The 19,840-nt window shown below is 46.2% G+C and overlaps 1 protein-coding gene across 4 annotated transcripts in view; it reads right to left on the reverse strand.

Moving 5' to 3' along the window:
- LOC112235205 (rho family-interacting cell polarization regulator 2-like) overlaps positions 1 to 19,840 on the reverse strand; it is an 88,575-nt gene that overhangs the window by 16,549 nt on the left and 52,186 nt on the right. For all 4 annotated transcript variants that reach the window (XM_042295308.1, XM_042295307.1, XM_042295310.1 and 1 more), the window contains exons 7-12: positions 4,029 to 4,178; positions 3,821 to 3,884; positions 3,567 to 3,610; positions 3,111 to 3,236; positions 1,332 to 1,480; positions 749 to 878 (exon numbers count right to left, since the gene is read on the reverse strand). In XM_042295308.1, the coding sequence (XP_042151242.1) occupies positions 749 to 878; positions 1,332 to 1,480; positions 3,111 to 3,236; positions 3,567 to 3,610; positions 3,821 to 3,884; positions 4,029 to 4,178 (663 nt within the window). The remainder of the gene's footprint in view (positions 1 to 748; positions 879 to 1,331; positions 1,481 to 3,110; positions 3,237 to 3,566; positions 3,611 to 3,820; positions 3,885 to 4,028; positions 4,179 to 19,840) is intronic.

Raw genomic sequence — 19,840 nt, forward strand, 5'->3', positions numbered from 1 at the left:
GAGGAGAGAGAGCCTGTAGGTGCTCCAATAGTCTAGTGACATCACAGCCTCCTCCTCTTTCCCTCCTCCTACTGTTGTGTCAGTCTGGGATGTGAACACAGGCTGATACAAGCCACTCCATGCAAACAAATAAGCAGGCAAAGGCACACAGGCAGGGGTAAACGGGGCTAGTACTAGCGTAGCAGACCTCACTCACATAGACCTCCAGCCTGGACTTGGGCCTGGGGCGGAGGGAGGCCAGGTCGCCAAAGGAGCGACTGCGTCTCAGCTTCTCTAACAGGGAGTTCCTCAGGGCGTGGAAGAAGGAGAAGCGATGCTGGGTTGGGGTGGGGCGGGGGTGCCACTCCTTTACCACTCACAGGTAGCAGGGGGTGGAGGGAGGAGGAATGGGTGCAGGGTTGGGGGTGGTACGAGGGAGGGAGCAGGGGTGGGAGGCAGGGAGTCAGAGGGAGGGGGTTAGAGGGAGGATGGGGAGCAAGGAGGGTGTGGCGGGTGGGTTAGGGTTAGTCAGACTCAACCATTGCTTTGTTAGCATACACAGACACATATACGTTGAATACATAGACAGACAATCACAGTTTCACAGTTTAAAGCAATCCTGGGTAAGTGGGTTCCAGTGTTAGTGCAACGAGGGATCCTGTGTTGTGAGCAAGCAGGTGCTAGTATGCAGGATGCTGTGCTATAAGCCATACACCCACTCCTCTCCCCTATCCCACCCCAGGGAGAGGACGCTCTGACTGGGACTCACAAAGAAGGACTGGTCCTGGAAGGTGGGTGTCTCTGGCGTGCCCTGGCTGTAGACAGACACCCGTCTCTGCAGAGCGGTGGCCTTGCTCACATTGCCTGAAGAGAGAGTCAGGTCCTCCACATCGAACGGACTGCATGGGGGGAGGACAGAGAGACAGGAGGGGAAGTCCATTAGAGAACTATGAACTACAGTACTATGGTAATGCTGTAACACTGGAGCAGACACCCAGATTCTCCAGAGGAGGGCAGCGTTAGAGTATAACTTAATGTAGTCAACGTACACTGATGTAACTAACCACTGTAGTATGTATTGTGTAGTTTATAATGTCCTACAATATGGTTTGTTTGTTTCATTTGCTGTTTCCATGTTGTTCACCAATAATTTTCTGTGACCTTCCTCTGTGACCTTCCTCTGTGACCTTCCTCTGTGACCTTCCTCTGTGACCTTCCTCTGTGACCTTCCTCTGTGACATTCCTCTGTGACATTCCTCTGTGACATTCCTCTGATTCTGATTAAACTGTCACTAACCAAAATGTAAAAATATATCCATCACTCAAAGAGACATTTAATTAAGTCCACTTACAACCATGTGACCTCCAGATTGAGTTTGATTGTTCCCAGGTCGTTGACATCGACAGCCACCACTTGAGGCATGGCCGTGAACAGGTCCTTGGTCTCACAGATCACACTGCCCACTAGGATGTGAGTGGCTAAACCCTTCAGCTCGGTAACCTGATTGGACAAGAGACAGGAAGTTAGAGCTAATTGGACCACAGAAAGGAAGCAAGGTCACACAGCCCACCAAGATGTGAGTGGCTAGACCTGTTCAGCTCTGTCAAGACAGGAAGTTAGAGGGTGATTCAGGTGGGTTAGTGCTGGGCTAGAACAAAAGCCTGCACACTCTGTGGTTCCCCAAGACCAGGACTGAACTCCACTGCCCTAGGCTGGGTCACTGTACTGTACTCTAGGCTGGGTCACTGTACTGTACTCTAGGCTGGGTCACTGTACTGTACTCTAGGCTGGGTCACTGTACTGTACTCTAGGCTGGGTCACTGTAGGCTGGGTCACTGTCTAGGCTGGGGTACTCTAGGCTGGGTCAGGCTGGGTCACTGTACTGTACTCTAGGCTGGGTCACTGTACTGTACTCTAGGCTGGGTCACTGTACTGTACTCTAGGCTGTCACTGTACTAGGCTGGGTCACTGTACTGTACTCTAGGCTGGGTTACTGTACTCTAGGCTGGGTCACTGTACTTTAGGCTGGGTCACTTACTTTAGGCTGTACTGTACTTTAGGCTGGTCACTGTACTTTAGGCTGGGTCACTGTACTTTAGGCTGGGTCACTGTCACTGTACTGTACTTTAGGCTGGGTCACTGTACTGTACTGTTTAGGCTGGGTCACTGTACTGTACTGTTTAGGCTGGGTCACTGTACTGTACTTTAGGCTGGGTCACTGTACTTTAGGCTGTACTGTCTAGGCTGGGTCACTGTACTTTAGGCTGGGTTACTGTACTCTAGGCTGGGTCACTGTACTTTAGGCTGGGTTACTGTACTCTAGGCTGGGTCACTGTTAGGCTGGGTCACTGTCTTTAGGCTGGGTCACTGTACTTTAGGCTGGGTCACTGTACTTTAGGCTGGGTCACTGTACTCTAGGCTGGGTCACTGTACTTTAGGCTGGGTCACTGTACTTTAGGCTGGGTCACTGTACTCTAGGCTGGGTCACTGTACTCTAGGCTGGGTCACTGTACTCTAGGCTGGGTTACTGTACTCTAGGCTGGGTCACTGTACTTTAGGCTGGGTCACTGTACTTTAGGCTGGGTCACTTTACTGTACTTTAGGCTGGGTCACTAGGCTGGGTACTGTACTCTAGGCTGGGTCACTGTACTGTACTGTTTAGGCTGGGTCACTGTACTCTAGGCTGGGTTACTGTACTCTAGGCTGGGTCACTGTCACTGTTTAGGCTGGTCACTGTCAGGCTGTCACTGTTTAGGCTGGGTCACTGTACTCTAGGCTGGGTCACTGTAGGCTGTACTTTAGGCTGGGTCACTGTAGGCTGTCACTGTTTAGGCTGGGTCACTGTACTGTACTTTAGGCTGGGCTTACTGTACTCTAGGCTGGGTCACTGTACTCTAGGCTGGGTCACTGTACTCTAGGCTGGGTCACTGTACTCTAGGCTGGGTCACTGTACTCTAGGCTGGGTCACTGTACTCTAGGCTGGGTCACTGTACTCTAGGCTGGGTCACTGTACTCTAGGCTGGGTCACTGTACTCTAGGCTGGGTTCTATAAAGCACGTTGACTTAAAAATGTCTTCATAAATATAATTAATTGGTTGATTGGTTGGTTGATTGACGGATTGTGCTGTACTTTGATGTTGATGAGGTCTGTGATGAGGGGCGTGAAGACCATCTCTTCTCCATCCCAACTCTGTCTGGAGTTCACCTCTATCTTCCCTTTCAGCTTCCAGCGCTGACGACCATACCGCATGAAGATCTGACAGGGGGAGGGAGGAAACAGAGGTGTGAGAGGGAGGGAGGAAGAGAAAAAGAGAGATTTAGAGAGGGCAGAGAGGGATAATGATGGGTAGAGATAGAGGAGGAAGAGAGGGGGGTGACAGAAAGATACAGGTTAAAGATAGATGCAGGGTCAAGGAGAAGGATATAAGCTAAGAAACTGTTGTTTTTATATATGTATAAGTGCCGTTTTCAAGGCAGTCTGCAGATTGGGAAAGATATAGTTGTCTATTTGTGATACAGGGAGGGCCTGTTAGGAATGATAAAGACAGAGAAAGAGAGAGTCAAGTCTTATATTTATTCATCTCACCTCATACTGATCTCCTGAACACAGACGAGCAAAACCAGCAAGACCTGAGGAGAGAGAGGAGGGGGGCAGAGAGAGTGATGCAGCGAGCGAGAGGGGGTGGGGTAGTAGAAAGAGAGGGGTGGGGGGTGAGAGAAAGAGAGAGAGAAGGGGTTTGGGAGAAAGAAAGAGTGAGACAGAGATAATTGAGCAGTGAAATCATTGCTTGTTTGTTTTTCAGTCTACACTAACAGCAGTTCCCCTGGCCTCAGTCTTACCTTTCATTTTGATATGGAATTCCCCCAACAAGTTCTCCAGCTCCACCTCAAACGTGCTCATATTCTGGGGAGGAAAGGAGACTGATCAGCTCAAACACAAACAACTGGAGACGAACTTTGACACCAGACTGTGTTCGATCTCAGTGGGTGATTGTATAGTGCCGGTGAACAGGCTGATTTATGTGTGGGTCCATCCACCCATCCATACCTCTGTGTACTCCTTGTATCTGCGGTTGACCTCTAATATGCTCTCTCTGGTGGCCTTGGTGGAGGGAGAGGCAGAGAAGGCCTGCTTCATCTTACTGGCTCCCTCTCTCAGCATCCTCTGGATACAGAACACCTCATACAACTCATCCACCTGCAGGGGACGCAGCACACAGATGGTTAAACACTATAATCTACACAGCCCAGACAGGGTTAAAAGACTTAACATACAGCAAGGAGATGGTTACACACAAACCATATCCAATAGACATGGCATACAGACTTAAAATCTCTATTAAAGCAAAAATAGTGTTAATGACTTAAACCGCATTGTGTATACACATCAAAGACAATTACAGATGTATAACCTATATAAAAGTATACATACAAACCACACACTCTGCACTGATCAGCCGATAACAGCCTGTGAAGTTTGTAAAGTTCGATACAGCATAAACAAAAGCCCTGGGCCTGAAACAAGCTTATAAATCCTCCCCATCCTCCCTCATACACAAAGACACTAAATATTCAGTAGGCAGATGAGTGATCATTTCTAGAGAGCGGCGGTGGATATGTGAAGGACTCACTCCAGCCCTCCTCTGGGGGAGACAGATTACCATGTCTGACAGACTGAAGCCCCGCCCAGCCTCAGACCCACACCCTTTGTCATAGACCTGCACAATTAGATCATTCACAACCCTGCAGCATAGCACACTGCCCAACTTCCCCCTTCATATGAACTATGCTAAGCCCAATGACTGTGGAGAGAAAAAGGGGAGGGAGGGATAGAGAACTGGGAAATAGAGGAAGACAGAGGTGAAGAAAGTGAGAGAGAGGCTTGTGGGAGTCCAAAGGAGGCAGACAGCATTTAGCGATCGCTTGGGAGCACTGTCTAATACCCACACACCCAGCAGAAACATGGAGAGAAAGACACTGTGGTGGGTCAGCATTAATCCACATGGGAGGAGAAGGAGACAGAGAGAGACAGAATAGAATTACGCAACCCAACTCTCTCCATCCCTCGCTCTGCCTGTAATGAGCCTGAGTGATAATATAATGTGCTGACTTCCCTAATTTCCTACTGTATTGAGACTGTACTGAGACTGTACTGTCTGGCAGGCATAAACAAAGACCTGGAATGGGCCAAATGAAAAGGAAATATTCAGATGACGCCGTGGAGCTGTGAAATATTGATGCATCGCAGTCTTTAAGGTTCTCATTAGGGGAAAACAGAGGGTGAAATGGGCCAATCGTATTCCCCAGCGTTTTGACAATCATAGCAGACACAGAAGTGGTGAAGGGGGAGGATGATGATGAAGTAGATGCATTTAGTTGGAAAGCAGCAAGGGCTGTCAGTTGTCAGGGAGGGGACTGGGATGCTCCAATTCAAGGGTGGAACACTCCGTCAAGAAGGGGAGTTGAGAGGGTTGATGATGATGTCAGGTTCTGGCAGTGCAGTGAATCTTTGCTATGTTTGATATTAAAAGAGAGAAACCCTGCCCTGCCCCAGCTTCCCTCATAGCATCATCCACCCCCACCCCAACCACAACAGCCCTGTACCCCTGGGTCCCCCTACCGCTACCACAACACCTCACCCCCACGACACCCCCACTCCCATCCTGCCCCGCCATGTCTGTGGTATGTGGTAGGCTGTTCATTTGAGTGCTGCTTCTCTGATTGGAAAGAGCTGAGCCACAACCAATGAGATCATTGAAAAAGGCTACTTACTCCCGAAAATGTAGATGAACTCTAACAAGGATTAGAATGAATTCTACCAATGACGAATCCATGTCACCACACTCTCGACTATTTAACAAATGTATATAGCTCAAATATCTTAGAAGGATTGTACAGCGGGAGAGTGCAGTAAACAGACCCTCTGTGCCAACTTTTCCCTATAGGATTCAGGCCACCAAGTTCAGAGTGGTATCTGAGAAATGGGGATTTGGGGGAGTGGGCAGAGGCTGTCTGTCAGTGACTGACACCTGCTGGTGTCAGGGTGAGATGCCTGCCCTGCTGATCAATGCTGTAGTCCAGGGGAGAAATCAGCATTTAAAAAATCCAAATCAAATCACATTTTATTGGTCACAAACACATGCTTAACTTCTTGGATATAGGGGGCACTCTTTTAATTTATGGATAAAAAAACGTGCCTGTTTTAAGCGCAATATTTTGTCACGAAAAGATGCTCGACTATGCATATAATTGGCAGCTTTGGAAAGAAAACACTCTAAGGTTTCCAAAACTGCAAAGATATTATCTGTGAGTGCCACAGAACTCATGCTACAGGCGAAACCAAGATGAAACTTCTACCAGGAAATGGGTAGAATTTTTGAAGCTCTGTTTTCCAATGGCTGTGAATGCACCAGGAACGAACCTGCGCTTTCTGTCGTTTCTTCAAGATGTCTGCAGCATTGTGACGTATTTGTAGGCATATAATTGGAAGATTGGCCATAAGAGACTACATTTTCCAGGGGTCCGCCTGGTGCCCTTTGTCTAAATTGGTGCGTAATCTTCAGTTGCGGGCATTTTCTCCTGGGATTCAGGACAGAAAGCACACTTCCACGAACGATGTATCATCGAAGAGATATGTGAAAAACACCTTGAGGATTGGTTCTAAACAACGTTTGCCATGTTTCAGTCGATATTATGGAGTTCATTTGGATAAAAGTTAGGCGTTTTTATGACTGGATTTTCGTTTTTTTTTTGGTAGACAAACGTGACGCACCAAACGGAGCGATTTCTCCTAAACAAATAACCTTTCAGGAAAAACTGAACATTTGCTATCTAACAGAGTCTCCTCATTGAAAACTTCTGAAGTTCTTCAAAAGGTAAATTATTTTATTTGAATGCTTTTCTGGTTTTTGTGAAACTGTTGTCTGCTGAATGCTAACGCTAATGCTAACGCTAAATGCTACGCTAGCTAGCTACTGTTACACAAATGATTGTTTTCCTATGGTTGAGAAGCATATTTTGAAAATCTGAGATGACAGTGTTGTTAACAAAAGGCTAAGCTTGAGAGCTAGCATATTAATTTCATTTTTGCGATTTTCATGAATAGTTAACGTTGCGTTTTATGGTAATGAGCTTGAGGCTGTATTCATGATCCCGGATCCGGGATGGCTCGACGCAACAGGTTAACAGATGTTAATGCGAGTGTAGCGAAATGCTTGTGCTTTTAGTTCCGACAGTGCAGTGATATCTAATACGTAATCTAACAATTCCACAACTACCGAATACACACAAATCTAAAGGGATGGAATAAGAACATGTACATACAGTTGAAGTCGGAAGTTTACATACACTTAGGTTGGAGTCATTAAAACTCGTTTTTCAACCACAAATTTCTCGTTAACAAACTATAGTTTTGGCAAGTCGGTTAGGACATCTACCTTGTGCATGACACAAGTCATTTTCCAACAATTGTTTACAGACAGATTATTTCACTTATAATTCACTGTATCACAATTCCAGTCGGTCAGAAGTTTACATACACTAAGTTGACTGTGCCTTTAAACAGCTTGGACAATTCCAAAAAATTATGTCATGGCTTCAGAAACTTCTGATAGGCTAATTGACATCATTTGAGTCAATTGGAGGTGTACCTGTAGATGTATTTCAAGGCCTACCCTCAAACTCAGTGCCTCTTTGCTTGACATCATGGGAAAATCAAAACAAATTAGCCAAAATTCTTCAGCCTCCTGAGGTTGAAGAGGCATTGTTGTGCCATCTTCACCACACTGTCTGTGTGGGTGGACCATTTCAGTTTGTCCGTGATATGTACGCAGAGGAACTTAAAACTTTCCACCTTCTCCACTACTGCTCCCTCTGTTGTTTCCAGAAATCCACGATCATCTCCTTTGTTTTGTTGATGTTGAGTGAGAGATTGTTTTCCTGACACCACACTCCGAATGCCCTCACCTCCTCCCTGTATGCTGTCTCGTCGCTGTTAGTAATCAAGCCCACTACTGTTGTGTCGTCTGCAAACTTTATGATTGAATTGGAGGTGTGCATGGCCACGCAGTCATGGGTGAACAGGGAGTACAGGAGGGGGCTGAGAACGCACCCTTGTGGGGCCCAGTGTTGAGGATCAGCGAAGTGTAGATGTTGTTTCCTACATTCACCATCTGGTGGCGGCCCATCAGAAAGTCCAGGATCCAAGTGCACAGGGTAGGTTCGAGACCCAGTGCCTCAAGCTTAATGATGAGCTTGGAGGGTATTATGGTGTTGAATGCTGAGCTGTAATCAATGAACAGCATTCTTACATAGGTATTCCTCTTGTCCAGATGGGATAGGGCAGTGTGATGGCAATTGCATCGTCTGTGGACCTGTTGGGGCGGTATGCAAACTGAAGTGGGTCTAGGGTGGCAGGTAAGGTGGAGGTGATATGATCCCTGTCTAGTCTCTCAAAGCACTTCATGATGACAGAAGTGAGTGCTCCAGGGCGATAGTCATGTTGTCCAGTTATCTTTTCCTTCTTGGGTACAGGAACAATTGTTGCCATCTTGAAGCATGTGGGGACAGCAGACGGGGATAGGGAGCGATTGAATATGTCCGTAAACACACCAGCCAGCTGGTCTACGCATGCTCTGAGAACGCGGCAAGGGATGCCGTCTGGGCCAGCAGCCTTGCGAGGGTTAACACGTTTAATTGTCTTACTCACGTCGGCCATGGAGAAGGGTTGGGGGGGAACCGCAGTCCTTGGTAGTGGGCCGCGTCGGTGGCACTGTATTATCCTCAAAGCGGGCAAAGAAGTTGTTTTGTTTTTCTGGAAGCAAGACATCAGTGTCCGTGACATGGCAGGTTTTCTTTTTCTAGTCCGTAATTGTCTGTAGACCCTGCCACATACGTCTCATGTCTGAGCCGTTGAATTGCGACTCTAATTTGTCCCTATACCGACATTTCACTTGTTTGATTACCTTGCAGAGGGAATAACACCTACACTGTTTATATTCACCCATATTCCCAGTCATCTTTCCATAGTTAAAATGTGGTGGTTCGCGCTTTCAGTTTTGCGCGAATACCGCCATCTATCCACGGTTTGTGGTTAGGGTACGTTTTAATAGTAACAGTGGGTACAACATCTACAATGCACTTCTTTATAAACTCACTCACAGAGTCAGTGTATAAATCCATGTTATTCTCTGAGGCTGCCCGGGAACATTTCCCAGTCCGCGTGATCAAAACAATCTTGAAGCGTGGATTCCAATTGGTCAGACCAGTGTTGAATGGTTCTAGTCACGGGTACATCCTGTTTGAGTTTCTGCCTATAGGACGGTATAAGCAAAATGGAGACGTGGTCAGATTTGCTGAAGTGAGGGCGGGGGAGGGTCTTGTATGCATCACGGAAGTTAGAGTAGCAGTGGTCCAATGTATTGCCCGCGCAAGTGCTGCAATTAATATGCTGATGGAATTTAGGTAGCCTTGTTCTCAAATTTGCTTTGTTAAAATCCCCAGCTACAATAAATGCATCCTCAGGATATATGGTTTCCAGTTTACATAGAGTCCAGTGAAGTTTATTGAGGGCCATCTGGGGTATCTGCTTGAGGGGGTATATACACAGCTGTGACAATAACTCTTGGGAGATAATATGGTCGTCATTTGATTGTAAGGAATTATAGAGCAGGTGAACAGAAGGACTTGAGTTCCTGTAGGTTGTTATGATTACACCATGAGTCATTAATCATGGAGCATACAGACCCGCCCTTCTTCTTCCCAGAAAGATGTTTATTTCTGTCGGCGCAACGCATGAAGAACCCGGTGGCTGTACCAACTCCGACAACATATCCTGAGAGAGCCAAGTTTCCGAAAAAAACAGAGTATGTTACAATCCCTGATGTCTCTCTGGAAGGCAACCCTTGCCCTAATTTCTTTCACCTTGTTGTCTAGAGACTGGACATTGGCGAGTAATATACTCGGAAGTGGTGGGTGGTGTGCACGCCTTCGAAGTTTGACTAGGAGGCCACTCCGTCTACCTCTTCTGCAACATTGTTTTGGGTCAGCCTCTTGGATTTGAGCCAATGTCCTGGGTGGTGGTCCGAACAAAGGATCCGCTTCGGGAAAGTCGTATTCCTGGTCGTAATGTTGGTAAGTTGACGTCGCTCTTATAGTCAATAGTTCTTCCCGGTTGTATGTAATAACACTTACGATTTTCTGGGCTAACAATGTAAGAAATAATACATTAAAAAAAAATATAGTGCATAAATGCGGCCTAAGGACTCGAAGCGAGGCGACCATCTCTGTCAGTGACATCTTGCTACACACTACCATTTAACACTACCATTCAATACCCTCATTCGACACTACCATGATACTGCATGGGGGTCCTCTGTAGCTCAGATGGTGGAGCATGGCACTTTGCAACGCCAGGATAGTGGGTTCAATACCCAAGACAACCCATACGTAAAACGTATGCACGCATGACTAAGTTACTTTGGATAAAAGCGTCAGCTAAATGGCATATATACTGAACTATTCATTCTCCAGACCGCACAGAGTAGGGCTAACAGTCTATAAATAATTTTGGTTTAATTTATTATCTATTTTCTGTGGTAATAAGACTAAGGAAGTTCTTAACGTGACAAAATACCCATCTAAAGATTAAGATAACGTATCACCATACTGCTGGCCCAAAACAAGTGTGTCACCCACCCACCCCAGGAAATGAAAGACAGGGTGACTGTGAAAACACACTGTTTTGGGCTGTAGGACTGTTGGATTGTAGGGCTGGGCACAAAATGAGGAAACAACACATTCTGTGGGCTCGACTGCACACACCCTAAGAGGGACACACACTGTGCAATAGCAGCCGAGGCAAGCATGAGCGCACACACACAGCTGGCAAGCCAGGGGTGACCTTTATCCACGAGAGTATCTTTAATCTTCAGCGAGGGGTGACCTTTATCCATGAGAGTGTCTTTAATCTTCGGTGGGTTTTGTCCTCTTAGATTTAAAGAGGAACTCACTAAGTGGATTTAACCCACAAACAAACAAACACCCAACAATGGCTACCCAGACTATTTGTGCTCTTGCTAGTCTCTGTTTATTAAGTACATATTATTTTAAACACCTTGACTAACCGGTGCCCCCGCACATTGACTCTGTACCGCTAGCCCATGTATATTGCCTCGCTATTGTTATTTTACTGCTGCTGTTTAATTATTTGTTACTTTAATTTTTTTACCCATCTACTTATTTTTAATAAAACTGTATTTTTGTTTAAGGGCTTGTAAGTAAGCATTTCACTGTATGGTCTACACCTGTTGTATTCTGCGCATGTGACAAATACAATTTGATTTGAGTTGATCATCAGGAAAGAAGGGACGTCTTTAGCCTCAAAACATCCAAACATCATCAGGAAAGAGGGGACCCAGAGGATATCTTTAGCCTCAAAACATCCAAACATCATCAGGAAAGAGGGGACCCAGAGGATTTCTGTAGCCCCAAAACATCCCAACCAAAATATTATTATAATGTCCATGCACACACATCTACCGCATCTAAATGATGGCTGGCATTCATGGCCTGCTAAGAAAGGAGAGTCTCTAAGACTAAATTAAATCCTCTTACGATATGGCTCATCTGGGCTGTAATGGATTTACCCTTCCGCTCTACATTACACCAGGGACTAGCAGAGGAGAGATTATACTACACAGACCTAAAGCTCGGCCACATCAAACACATGTAGTACTCTCTGAGGGGAGGGGAGGGCCGATCAAAGAACAGGAGGATAGGCCCGGATCACATCAAACACATATAGTACTCTCTGAGGGGAGGGGAGGGCCGATCAAAGAACAGGAGGATAGGCCCGGATCACATCAAACACATATAGTACTCTCTGAGGGGAGGGAGGGCCGATCAAAGAACAGGAGGATAGGCCCGGATCACATCAAACACATATAGTACTCTCTGAGGGGAGGGGAGGGCCGATCAAAGAACAGGAGGATAGGCCCGGATCACATCAAACACATGTAGTACTCTCTGAGGGGGGAGGGCCGATCAAAGAACAGGAGGATAGGCCCGGATCCCATCAAACACATATAGTACTCTCTGAGGGGAGGGGAGGGCCGATCAAAGAACAGGAGGATAGGCCCGGATCACATCAAACACATATAGTACTCTCTGGGGAGGGGAGGGCCGATCAAAGAACAGGAGGATAGGCCCGGATCACATCAAACACATATAGTACTCTCTGAGGGGAGGGGAGGGCCGATCAAAGAACAGGAGGATAGGCCCGGATCACATCAAACACATGTAGTACTCTCTGAGGGGAGGGGAGGGCCGATCAAAGAACAGGAGGATAGGCCCGGATCCCATCAAACACATGTAGTACTCTCTGAGGGGAGGGGAGGGCCGATCAAAGAACAGGAGGATAGGCCCGGATCACATCAAACACATGTAGTACTCTCTGAGGGGAGGGGAGATCAAAGAACAGGAGGATAGGCCCGGATCCCATCAAACACATGTAGTACTCTCTGAGGGAGGGGAGGGCCGATCAAAGAACAGGAGGATAGGCCCGGATCACATCAAACACATGTAGTACTCTCTGAGGGGGGGAGGGCCGATCAAAGAACAGGAGGATAGGCCCGGATCACATCAAACACATGTAGTACTCTCTGAGGGGAGGGGAGATCAAAGAACAGGAGGATAGGCCCGGATCACATCAAACACATGTAGTACTCTCTGAGGGGAGGGGAGGGCCGATCAAAGAACAGGAGGATAGGCCCGGATCACATCAAACACATGTAGTACTCTCTGAGGGGAGGGGAGGGCCGATCAAAGAACAGGAGGATAGGCCCGGATCCCATCAAACACATGTGGTACTCTCTGAGGGGAGGGCCGATCAAAGAACAGGAGGATAGGCCAGGATCCCATCAAACACATGTGGTACTCTCTGAGGGGAGGGCCGATCAAAGAACAGGAGGATAGGCCCGGATCACATCAAACACATGTAGTACTCTCCGAGGGGAGGGGAGGGCCGATCAAAGAACAGGAGGATAGGCCCGGATCACATCAAACACATGTAGTACTCTCCGAGGGGAGGGGAGGGCCGATCAAAGAACAGGAGGATAGGCCCGGATCACATCAAACACATGTAGTACTCTCTGAGGGGAGGGCCGATCAAAGAACAGGATAGGCCCGGATCCCATCAAACACATGTAGTACTCTCTGAGGGGAGGGCCGATCAAAGAACAGGAGGATAGGCCCGGATCACATCAAACACATGTAGTACTCTCTGAGGGGAGGGCCGATCAAAGAACAGGAGGATAGGCCCGGATCACATCAAACACATGTAGTACTCTCTGAGGGGAGGGGAGGGCCGGTCAAAGAACAGGAGGATAGGCCCGGATCCCAAGCAAACACATGTAGTACTCTCTGAGGGGAGGGCCGATCAAAGAACAGGAGGATAGGCCCGGATCACATCAAACACATATAGTACTCTCTGAGGGGAGGGGAGGGCCGGTCAAAGAACAGGAGGATAGGCCCAGATCCCAAGCAAACAGACAACAGGACAATCAGGACTAGGTCTCTACTGCTGCTCAGTATCGAAGAGAACAGAATTGCACATAGATAATGTATAAAATACACTGAGTGTAAAAAACATTTTAAAAACGAAACATCCATGACATAGACTGACCAGGTGAATCCAGGTGAAAGCTATGATCCCTTAATGATGTCACTTAAATCCACTTCAAAGCAGTGTAGATGAAGGGGAGGAGACAGGCTAAAGAAAGATTTTTAAGCCTTGAAACAATTGAGAAATGGATTGTGTATGTGTGCCATTCAAAGGGTGAATGGGTAAGAGAAAATATGTAAGTGTCTTTAAAACGGGGAATGGTAGTAGGTGCCAGGCGCACCGGTTTGAGTGTGTCAAGAACTGCAATGGTGCTGGGTATTTGACGCTCAACAGTTTCCTGTGCGTATCAAGAATGGTCCACCACCCACAGGACATCCAGCCAACTAGACACATCTGTGGGAAGCGTTGAAGTCAACATGGGCCAGCATCCCTGTGGAACATTTTGACACCTTGTAGAGTCCATACCCGACAAATTGAGTCTGTTCTGAGGGCAAAAGGGGGTGCAACTAAATTTTAGGATGGTGTTCCTAATGTTTTGTACACTCAGCGTACTTAAACACTACCGCTCAAAAGTTTGGGGTCACTTAGAAATGTCCTTGTTTTTAAAAGAAAAACACTTTTTTGTCCATTAAAATAACATCAAATTGATCAGAAATACAGTGCAGACATTGTTGATGTTGTAAATGACTATTGTAGCTGGAAACTGCTGAATAGAGTTTAGAATAGAGTATCTGGAGCATCAGCATTTGTGGGTTCGATTACAGGCTCAAAATGGCCAAAAACAAAGTACTTTCATCTGAAACTCTTCAGTCTATTCTTGTTCCGAGAAATGAAGGCTATTCCATGCGAGAAATTGCCAAGAAACTGAAGATCTCGTACAACGCTGTGTACTACTCCCTTCACAGAACAGTGCAAACTGGCTCTAACCAGAATAGAAAGAGGAGTGGGAGGCCCCAGTGCACAACTGAGCAAGAGGACAAGTACTTTAGAGTGTCTGGTTTGAGAAACAGATGCCTCACAAGTCCTCAACTGGCAGCTTCATTAAATAGTACCTGTAAAACACCAGTCTCAATATCAACAGTGAAGAAGCGATTCCGAGATGCTGGCCTTCTAGGCAGAGCTGCAAAGAAAAAGCCATATCTCAGACTGGCCAATAAAAATGTAAAATGAAGATGGGCAAAAGAACAGACACTGGACAGAGGAACTCTTCCTAGAAGGCCAGCAAAAATAGAAAAGTGAGGTGTAACTTTGCATTGGGACTTTTGGTGTGTATACTAATGCAAATCCATATGTTACATCTGGGTACGTTTATGCTACCTTACCTTTTAATTAATACGCCATGGGAGTAACGCCCCTTCACACACATGTCCCTAAAAGGGAATAGGAGGCATCTGGCATAGGAGTTCCAGCTTTCTTGCCCTCATCTCACTAATGAGGGCTGGGCAGCACCGGTAGGCACAGGCACACAACACAGACACTAATCTAAGCAGGGCAACATCACAGGGCTGATTCATGCCACCTGCTTCCCTATTACACTTCTCATCTGCAGACAAGGCAGGCAACACTTTGGACTGCCTGATGTGTTGAAGAAAGGAAACAGGGATGAGTGTGCGTCATTTACAGCTTATCATCTGTGATAGGCAATGGGTTAGTAGCCCCTTGCAGATGGCACCCTGAGGGGTGGCCATTCTGTCTCCAGCTGGGTTGGTCTTAATCCGAGCACAATTACACACAACACACAGTGACACAGACATACACAGTGACAAACATGCACAGTGACACACACACACACCGACAAACACATTCACACAGGGAAACAAACACACATACACAGTGACACACACTTCAAAAGGACCATGTTTATCTATTTATAGTCCTCTTTTCAGGCTCTATTCATTTCCTTTCTTCAAAAGGACAAGATAAAGAGTTGACTGCCCCCACCCTTTCCCTCATGTTCCTCTCATCAACACCTGTCACAATCCCCACTTCCTGTTTGGCCCTGCCCTACTTCCTTCCTGTCAACAGCCACTGTGGGTGATGTGCTTACGCTGTTATATGTGTGTGTGCATGCACCCCTGGCACTGCGGTGTGTGTCGCAAACCTCTCTGTTGCACAGTTACTGGTGACACCAGGGTGGGGTTCAATTCTAAAAGGAAGTCAATTAAAATTCAATAATCAAAAAGAGTGCATTAATTTTCAAAGACTTCTCATGCTGATAAGTAGAAGATTATATATATATAAAGTGGTCTTCCCACTTTAGAACTCTCATGCTCCCAGCATGATTTGTCCCTTGTCCAATTTACAATACCATGCTGCCGACTTACAACAAAGTCATCTTACAGCATTGGCCAAAACTGTATGAGAAATGTTTGTGTTGTTCTTATTCAGAAAACCCCCTTATTTCTCAAGAACTCCAAATGGACGTCATTCATCACTAGTAATGAGAATGTGCGTAGGCCTACATGTGCTGTTCACAGAGTACCAAATTAGTATTGAATGGAGGAGAAAGACTGTTTTGAGTGTGAAGAGAGATGAGGAGAGACATTGTCAACAACAAACACCACACACGCACACACACGCCGGAAGCACCATTATCATCCCCAACCCTTCCCTCACCCCTCAGACTAGAAACGGGACCAGTCGATTGATCTCTGTCCTGTCCCCCGAGGCCCCTAGAGACTCTCCACAGGGTGCCAACACAGAACACACACGCTCTAACTCGTTTTAGACACCTCCCCGCCCTCACCCAAATAGCCCTCATTAGTGTCTCACAGCACCATAGCTCCCTCCCTCAATCCCTCCTATACTCTCCCGCTATCCCCCTCTCCTCTCTCTCCCAGTCAGCCACAAGGGGCTTGTCAAATGCTCCAGAGCAGGTCTTCCCAAACTGGGGTACGCACAATGCCGTCGGGGGAACGCTAAATAAAAATGAGATTGTTTTTTAAAAATGTTTAAATGTGAATCTTTTTTTCTTTTTTTCTTCACATCTTCAGTAGCCTCGTTTCACTGCCAAAAATAAAATGAAACCATCTAGTGTTCAGCGAAATAACAACACAATGTCATATACAGGTAGCCTAGTCGATTAATTAACATCCAATCTGTTAATCTCTCGCAGGAATTCCACTAACGGTCCATATGTAGCCAAACGTAGCTGCTGCTCATTCCGTTTGCTAGAAAATTGATAAATGGTTTAAAAAAAGTAAGTAAGTAATGTTGTTGTTAGTCCAGCTAGCATGGACACTAACAGTTGTGAATCTGATGCAGCCAAAGAGCTACTGCCCCCTTACCCAGGAAAGCACCGAACAACAGACACAGACGTTGGACCATCGAAGAGGTGCAAATATGATGAGAACTACATTGATTTGGGGTTCACTTATATTGAGAGTAGTGCTTTTCCTCAGCCACAGTGTGTTATAGTACTTTTGCACATATCTCACAACTCGATGAAACCTTCACTCTTGCACAGACATTTAGAAACAAAACATGCCAAATTGAAAAATAAGTTACGGGAGTTTTTTGAGCGAGAATATAAGATGACTTTCGAATAGTAAGACATGTATAAAAGCAACAGATACCATTAATAAGAAGGGGCTAGATATGGTGAGCTACTGAGTGGCTAGGACAGGCAAGCCCCATACTATTGTGGAGGACTTAATTCTTCCTGCTGCCATGGATATGGATGGGACAATGCTGGGGGAAAAGGCAACAACAAAAAAACTATACAGATAATGCCTTCATCAAACAACATGGTTTCATGATGGATCAGTGACATGGCAGGAGATGTTTTGAAACAATTACTGCTTCGCATAACAGCTGGATGAGTCTACAGACGTGGCGGGACTGGCACAGGTCCTGGTATATGTCCGTTACGTTTATGGGGGGTAAATTAAGGAAGACATCCTCTTCTGCAAACCACTGGAAACCAAGACAACAGGAGAGGATATTTTTAAAGTACTGGACAGCGTTGTGACATCAAATGGACTTTGGTAGTCAAGATGTGTTGGTATCTGTACTGATGGCGCAAAAGCCATGACAGGGAGGAGTGGCAATGCGTGTGTAAGCAGTTGCTCCCAACATCACTTGGGTACACTGCAGCATCCATTGAGAGGCTCTTGCTGCCAAGGGAATGCCTGACAGCTTGAAATACATTTTGGACACTACAGTGAAAATGGTTAACTTTGTTAAAGCAAGGCCCCTGAACTCTCGTGTATGTTCTGCACTATGCAATGATATGGGCAGCGACCATGTAACACTTTTACAACATACAGAAGTGCGCTGGTTATCAAGGGGCAAAGTATTGACACATTTTTTTTTTATTAAGAGACGAGCTTAACATGTCCTTTACTGGCCATAATTATCACTTGACGAGTTTCTCACACGACTGGCCTATCTGGGTGATGTTTTTTCTCGCCTGAATGATCTGAATCTACGATTACAGGGACTCTACGCAACTATATTCAATGTGAGGGACAAAATTGAAGCGAAGTTGGAGCTCTTCTCTGTCTGCATTAACAAGGACAACACACAGGTCTTTCCATCATTGTATGATTTTTTGTGTGCAAATGAACTCAAGCTTACGGACAATGTCAAATGTGATATAGCGAAGCACCTGAGAGAGTTGGGTGCACAATTACGCAGGTACTTTCCCGAAACGGATGACACAAACAAATGGATTCATTATCCCTTTCATGCCCTGCCTCTAGTCCACATACCGATATCTGAACGAGAGAGCCTCATCGAAATTACAACAAGCAGTTCTGTGAAAATTGAATTTAAATCAGAAGCCACTGCCAGATTGGGCTTCGCTCAGAGTATCCTGCCTCGGCAAATTGCGCTGTTAAGACACTGATGCCCTTTGCAACCACGTACCTATGTGAGAGTGGATTCTCGGCCCTCACTAGCATGAAAACTAAATACAGGCACAGACTCTGTGTGGAAAAAGACAGAGACTCTCTCCAATACAACCCAACATTGCAGAGTTATGTGCATCCTTTCAAGCACACCCTTCTCATTAACCAACATGTTTCAAGCAGACCACCATAGTCCCTGTGCCCAAGAACACAAAGGCAACCTGCCTAAATAACTAAAGACCCGTAGCACTCACGTCCGTAGCCATGAAGTGCTTTGAAATTTTGGTAATGGCTCACATCAACACCATTATCCCAGAAACCTTAGACCCACTCCAATTTGAATACCGCCCAAACAGATCCACAGATGATGCAATCTCTATTGCACTCCACAATGCCCTTTCCCACCTGGACAAAAGGAACACTTATGTGAGAATGCTATTCATTGACTACAGCTCAGCGTTCAACACCATAGTACCCTCAAAGCTCATCACTAAGCTAAGGATCCTGGGACTAAACACCTCCCTCTGCAACTGGATCCTGGACTTCCAGATGGGCCGCCCCCAGGTAGTGAGGGTAGGTAGCAACACATCTGCCACACTGATCCTCAACACTGGAGCTCCCCAGGGGTGCGTGCTCAGTCCCCTCCTGTACTCCCTGTTCACCCACGGCTGTATGGCCAGGCATGACTCCAACACCATTTTTTTTATTTTTTTTTATTTCACCTTTATTTAACCAGGTAGGCTAGTTGAGAACAAGTTCTCATTTACAACTGCGACCTGGCCAAGATAAAGCATAGCAGTGTGAGCAGACAACACAGAGTTACACATGGAATAAACAAATTAACAAGTCAATAACACAGTAGAAAACAAAGGGGGAGTCTATATACAATGTACAATGTGTGCAAAAGGCATGAGGAGGTAGACGAATAGTTACAATTTTGCAGATTAACACTGGAGTGATATATGATCAGATGGTCATGTACAGGTAGAGATATTGGTGTGCAAAAGAGCAGAAAAGTAAATAAATAAAAACAGTATGGGGATGAGGTAGGTGAAAATGGGTGGGCTATTTACCAATAGACTATGTACAGCTGCAGCGATCGGTTAGCTGCTCAGATAGCTGATGTTTGAAGTTGGTGAGGGAGATAAAAGTCTCCAACTTCAGCGATTTTTGCAATTCGTTCCAGTCACAGGCAGCAGAGTACTGGAACGAAAGGCGGCCAAATGAGGTGTTGGCTTTAGGGATGATCAGTGAGATACACCTGCTGGAGCGCGTGCTGCGGATGGGTGTTGCCATCGTGACCAGTGAACTGAGATAAGGCGGAGCTTTACCTAGCATGGACTTGTAGATGACCTGGAGCCAGTGGGTCTGGCGACGAATATGTAGCGA

This window comes from Oncorhynchus tshawytscha, linkage group LG13 (genome assembly GCF_018296145.1).
Source record: "Oncorhynchus tshawytscha isolate Ot180627B linkage group LG13, Otsh_v2.0, whole genome shotgun sequence".
Classification (NCBI taxonomy): Eukaryota; Metazoa; Chordata; class Actinopteri; order Salmoniformes; family Salmonidae; genus Oncorhynchus; species Oncorhynchus tshawytscha.